Consider the following 5,270-nt stretch of genomic DNA (forward strand, 5'->3'; position numbering starts at 1 on the left):
TGGACACAACAGTCACACCTGGACACAGAGCAGTCACACCTGGACACAACAGTCACACCTGGACACAGAGCAGTCACACCTGGACACACAGGTGACCCACCTTTCTCCGTGTGCTCAATGATCTGTCGGATGGCCTTCTTCAGACTGTTGGCTCTCAGCATCAGCTGCTCCCGAGGTTTAAAGATGGGCGCTGTGGTCCTCGGAGAAACAGGAGGCGAGGTAGGCGAGACGTGGGGGGGAGGGAGAGGACAGAGAGGAGTAGGTAGACTGACCACCTCCAACTCCTCCTGCTCCTCAGCAATGGTGGGAGGAGGAGCTGGGGGCGGGACTGATGAAGCCTGGGACTCCTCATCAAGAGTCTTCAGGAGAGAGTCTAGTTTTTCCTTCAGAACGCCGCACTGCGACACAAACATGACTCATCAGAAAATAAACATGACTCATCAGAAACAAACATGACTCATCAGAAACAAACATGACTCATCAGAAACACAAACATGACTCATCAGAAACAAACATGACTCATCAGAAACACAACACAAACATGACTCAACAGAAAATAAACATGACTCATCAGAAACACAAACATGACTCATCAGAAAATAAACATGAGTCATCAGAAACACAAACATGACTCATCAGAAAATAAACATGACTCATCAGAAACAAACATGACTCATCAGAAAATAAACATGACTCATCAGAAACAAACATGACTCATCAGAAACTCAAACATGACTCATCAGAAACACAAACATGACTCATCAGAAACACAAACATGAGTCATCAGAAAATAAACATAACTCATCAGAAAATAAACATGACTCATCAGAAACACAAACATGACGCATCAGAAAATAAACATGACTCATCAGAAACACAAACATGACTCATCAGAAAATAAACATAACTCATCAGAAAATAAATATGACTCATCAGAAATACAAACATGACTCATCAGAAAATAAACATGACTCATCAGAAACACAAACATGACGCATCAGAAAATAAACATGACTCATCAGAAACACAAACATGACTCATCAGAAACACAAAACATGACTCATCAGAAAATAAACATGACTCATCAGAAAATAAACATGACTCATCAGATACACAAACACGACTCATCAGAAACACAAAACATGACTCATCAGAAACAAACATGACTCATCAGAAACTCAGACATGACTCATCAGGGTTGTACCTTCTTGGCCATGGCCTCAGACTCCTCTGAACTCTCCGTGTTCTTCTCGTAAGCTTTCCCAACTCGAGCCACAAAGTCCTTCACGGTCTCACACAGAACCCTGAGTCCAGAGACACAAAGAGCCCGTTAGAGAACAGCCAGGTCCACAGAGGATCAGTGAATCTTAACAGAACCAGGTCCTACTTGGCAGAGGAGATGACCACAGAGTGCTGGTCTGAGGTCAGGATCTTGGTCAGGTGAGCAGCCACTGAGTCCTCRTAGGTGAGGATCTGCTGGACCTGGATCAGAGGAAGAAACGTTCTGAGAACCTGTCAGAGAACATCATCATTGTTATCCACAGCAGCGTTTGACACAGGACAGGTAACACAGGTGAGTCTTTGGGACAAGCAACAGGAAGTGATGTCACTACCTCAGAATCCTCACTGCAGTCCTCGGTAACTGTGGAGGTCGAGTGTTGCCGTGGTAACTTTGTCTCATAGACCATGATGCTCCACCTGAAGAAGAGGAGACAAACGAGTGTTTACAGCCTCACCTGGTCCACAGGTGTGAGCCAGGGGACAGCAGCTCACCTGTCCAACATYTTGGTGCTGGCTCTCTCCAGTTTCTCCAGAATCTGAGGCAGCTGAGTGTCGTCATCACAGGCTGAGCCCCAGCCCAGGACTCGAGCCAGATCGTTGCCGGTCCCCAGAGGAAGAACCCCCAGCTGGCACTGAAACACACGTCAGCCTCGTTAGCTCTGTGAGCTCGTTAAGCCCAGGGAGGAGCCTAACGWGGCTGACCTACCTGTTTATGCAGCATGAGGGCATCGATCTCAGACAGGACCCAGCCCACGCTGCCGTCTCCTCCACAGACCAGGATCCTGAAGGTGTCGAACCTCTGGAACAGGCGCAGGCTGCGGGACAGAGACACACCTTCATGTTACAGCTCACCTGCTTCTCCTTAACTCTGTGTGTGTGTGTGTGTGTGTGTGCGTCTAACCCCAGGTGAGGGCCTCCGTTCATCAGGTCAAACACCTGCGCAGGGTTCAGCAGCTGTTTGAAGCGCCGCAGGAACTTCACGCCCTGATTGTCTCCGCTTTTAGAGTTGACAAAAACCAGCAGAGGACTGGTGCAGGACGGAGGACAGGACGCCTTCCAGAAACCTGGACACACACATGAGGTCACATGTCAGATCGGACACGCAGCCAGGTGTTTGTGTTTCACCACCTGCGGGGGCGGAGTCCCTCACCGTCAGAGTCGATGCTGTTGAGCGCCGTGGGAGGAATGACGGACACTTTGCACTGACCCAGAGGACACTTGGACGGCAGCTGCTCCTTACAGGCTGAGTGCACCTGGAGACAGAACACACCTGAGCTTCAGGACACCTGCAGGGAGCTGGGCCCAGCCTGAGCGTGTGTGTGTGTGTGTGTGTGTGTGAGTCTCACCATGGCTTTGCACCAGAGACACCTCCAGTCCTGCAGCCGGAGGACACTGCCGCACGTCTTATCACACACGCTGCACTTAGCCGACACGGGCAGGTTCCCCTCCAACCACTGGTGAGGCATGGACACCTGAGGAGACCAGGTAAGGGGATCAGGTTAGAGGGGACCAGGTGAGGGGACCAGCTTAGAGGGACGAGTGAGGGGACCAGGTAAGGGGACAAAAGTCACGTGTCTCACCCCGTCCTCGTCCTCGATGATGTCCTTCCCGATAGAAGCTAGAGTCGTCCACTTACAGTTGTTGGTGGCTCGGACTGCACACCGCTTATGAGCTTTAAATTTACACACTGAGCACACACATGTCAAACACAAACACAACTCATCAGAAACACAAACATGACTCATCAGAAACATAAACATGACTCCTCAGAAACAAACATGACTCATCAGAAACAAACATGACTCATCAGAAACACAAACATGACTCATCAGAAACATAAACATGACTCATCAGAAACATAAACATGACTCATCAGAAACATAAACATGACTCATCAGAAACATAAATTTGACTCGTCAGAAACACAAACATGACTCCTCAGAAACACAAACATGACTCGTCAGAAACAAAAATGACTCCTCAGAAACAAACACGACTCATCAGAAATAAACACGACTCCTCAGAAGCACAACCATGACTCATCAGTGCTACAGTTGTTGGTGGCTCGGACTGCACACCACTTATGAGCTTTAAATTTACACACTGAGCACACACATGTCAAACACAAACACAACTCATCAGAAACACAAACATGACTCATCAGAAACATAAACATGACTCATTGGAAACATAAACATGACTCGTCAGAAACAAACATGACTCATCAGAAACAAACATGACTCATCAGAAACAAATATGACTCATCAGAAACACAAACATGACTCATCAGAAACATAAACGACTCATCAGAAACATAAACATGACTCGTCAGAAACAAACTTGACTCCTCAGAAACACAAACATGACTCGTCAGAAACAAAAACGACTCCTCAGAAACAAACATGACTCATCAGAAACAAACATGACTCCTCAGAAACACAAACATGACTCATCAGTGCTACAGTTGTTGGTGGCTTGGACCGCACAACGTTTGTGAGCTTTTAACTTCCACGTGTGTTAGTGACATGGTGTGAATCTGWTCAGACTGATGTTTGTTTGTTTGTTTGTTGTTTACCTTCACAGGACAGCCCGTGAGACGTGACTCCGGACAGCGCCTCCCTGCACACGTTGCAGTACGTGGGTCTGGCGTGGGAGCAGGCGTACCAGTTGTGCATCCCGCTGAAGTGGTCCATGCTGTACTGGGTGGACTGTGGGGGGGGGGGGGGCACAGACAAGGTGAGCTGCAGGTACACACACTTACCTGCTGAACACAGGTGACAGCTGCTCTCACCTCATAGTTCTGTCTGTTCTGAGCACTGCGCAGCGCCGCCATCCACTCCTCCATCTCCTTCCTGTTGTCTGCACAGAGAATGAGGCGCCTGCAGGGCGTGATCACCTGGAACACAGGTATACAGGTGGTACACAGGTACACAGGTGGTACACAGGTACAACACAGGTACACAGAGAAGGGGGTCAACATTAAACAAACTGGACAGAAAAATAACTAGAAAAACTGTATTTCCTGCATGAACGCTTTGTGCTGAAAACTTTAGCTGCATTTTTAATTCAAGGTCAGTTTAAAACATGAAACTTAGCTGAAAGAAGCACAGACAGAAGCTGCATTACATCTTAAATAGCTTAAAATAATTTACGTTAGCATCAAAACAAGCTAAAGCTAGCACACACAAACTGAAGTTAGCACCCAGAAGGTGAAAGTCTAAACAATTTAAAATTAGTAGAAAAAATGGAAGTATAAAAAAATGATCAATTGTTGTAAAATAGCTAAACAGCTAAAATTTACAGTGAAACAGCTAAAATGTAGCTGGAAATTCTTTAATTAGCATAAGGAAAAATAAGAAGCACAAGCTTGCTGAACTCAGCAGAAATGAGTTGCAGTAGCTAAAAAAATGTGTATTTAGCTTAAAAAAGCTAACTTTAACTAATAACAGCTGAACATTAGCTAAAATTGCAAGATGTTCAAAAAAGAAGAGAAATAGAAGAACAGCAGAAAGAAGCAGGATTTTAGCTTAAATAGCAGAAAAAGCTAAACTTAGCAAAAAGAAGCTAAAAWGAGCAGAAGCAGAATAGAAGATGTAAGACGYTGTAAAGATTTAGAAACATTTTGAAGTTGAAAACAGCTCCTTTCATTTTCAACGTGTCTGAAAAAGTGAAAAAAGCTAAAGAAGTAAAAACAGCTGAAAACCCAAACAGCTGAAGGTCCTGAAGGAGCTGAACCTTCTGATGTAGGAGTTACTGAACCAGACATGTGCCAAGAACTGATCCTGTTCTCACAGATCCAACAGCTGATCCACGGTGCGTTCAGGGAGCGTGGGACAATCTGAACACCATCGTCACAGGTTAACATGGTAACAAAATGTTTTATAACACCAGCTTTCATTTTGAGTCTGACTAACTGGATCAGGACGTCACAGAACCCTGGTCCCACACAGCTGCACTGTGTGTGTGTGTGTGTGTGTGTGTGTTTGTGT

At 46.0% G+C, this 5,270-nt stretch overlaps 1 protein-coding gene across 1 annotated transcript in view; it reads right to left on the reverse strand.

Annotated features, from left to right (window-relative positions):
- Nucleotides 1–5,270, reverse strand: part of dgkd (diacylglycerol kinase delta) — a 20,224-nt gene that overhangs the window by 11,646 nt on the left and 3,308 nt on the right. Inside the window, exons 4-15 of the mRNA XM_014031060.1 lie at nucleotides 4,073–4,177; nucleotides 3,857–3,989; nucleotides 2,862–2,968; nucleotides 2,628–2,753; nucleotides 2,432–2,534; nucleotides 2,183–2,345; nucleotides 1,988–2,096; nucleotides 1,774–1,913; nucleotides 1,614–1,698; nucleotides 1,388–1,482; nucleotides 1,205–1,304; nucleotides 59–398 (exon numbers count right to left, since the gene is read on the reverse strand). Coding sequence (XP_013886514.1) covers nucleotides 59–398; nucleotides 1,205–1,304; nucleotides 1,388–1,482; nucleotides 1,614–1,698; nucleotides 1,774–1,913; nucleotides 1,988–2,096; nucleotides 2,183–2,345; nucleotides 2,432–2,534; nucleotides 2,628–2,753; nucleotides 2,862–2,968; nucleotides 3,857–3,989; nucleotides 4,073–4,177 — 1,606 coding nt within the window. The remainder of the gene's footprint in view (nucleotides 1–58; nucleotides 399–1,204; nucleotides 1,305–1,387; nucleotides 1,483–1,613; nucleotides 1,699–1,773; nucleotides 1,914–1,987; nucleotides 2,097–2,182; nucleotides 2,346–2,431; nucleotides 2,535–2,627; nucleotides 2,754–2,861; nucleotides 2,969–3,856; nucleotides 3,990–4,072; nucleotides 4,178–5,270) is intronic.

This window comes from Austrofundulus limnaeus, unplaced genomic scaffold (assembly GCF_001266775.1).
Source record: "Austrofundulus limnaeus strain Quisiro unplaced genomic scaffold, Austrofundulus_limnaeus-1.0 Scaffold1172, whole genome shotgun sequence".
In the NCBI taxonomy this organism is placed as follows: Eukaryota; Metazoa; Chordata; class Actinopteri; order Cyprinodontiformes; family Rivulidae; genus Austrofundulus; species Austrofundulus limnaeus.